At 44.8% G+C, this 466-nt stretch overlaps 1 protein-coding gene across 1 annotated transcript in view; it reads right to left on the bottom strand.

Annotated features, from left to right (window-relative positions):
• G6PC1 (glucose-6-phosphatase catalytic subunit 1) overlaps positions 1 to 466 on the bottom strand; it is a 15509-nt gene that overhangs the window by 13003 nt on the left and 2040 nt on the right. The window contains exon 2 of the mRNA XM_006156078.3: positions 367 to 466. This exon is cut by the window's right edge and continues 7 nt beyond it. Within this exon, the coding sequence (XP_006156140.1) occupies positions 367 to 466 (100 nt within the window). The remainder of the gene's footprint in view (positions 1 to 366) is intronic.

Below are 466 nucleotides of genomic sequence, written 5' to 3'. Positions count from 1 at the left end.
ACAGGTTTTTGACTCATATATCACACATCCTCTTTCTTCTTTTCTGCATCTTTGTTCTGCCACAAAGTGATGAAACTGCCTCTCTGTTTACAGCCCGTCATGCAGACTTTTCACTGAATTCCCCTGTCCTTCCATCCCTCCAATTCATATGAAACAGGCTTTCCTGTATTTTCCACTCATCGACAGAAGTTTCCCTGTCTTCCCTTTTTATACGGATGATCCAAGTCAAAGGGACAGTAGCTTGTGGCTTCCTGAATAGCCTAGGGAAATTAACTTCTGCCCAGCAGACATTTCCAGAAATAATTCCCAGCCTCTTCCCATTTCCAACCTCTTCCCTCGCCAGTCTCCTCTCTATATGGTTCTTACCACTTAAAGACAAGGTTAAGCCAGTCTCCAATCACAGCTACCCAGAGGAGTTTGATACCCACAGCTTCTCGAAGATGGAACCAGATGGGAAAGAGGACGT

The sequence above is a fragment of the Tupaia chinensis genome, unplaced genomic scaffold, assembly GCF_000334495.1.
Source record: "Tupaia chinensis unplaced genomic scaffold, TupChi_1.0 Scaffold000477_2, whole genome shotgun sequence".
NCBI lineage: Eukaryota > Metazoa > Chordata > Mammalia > Scandentia > Tupaiidae > Tupaia > Tupaia belangeri.
This window is presented reverse-complemented; position numbering and strand designations above follow the sequence as displayed.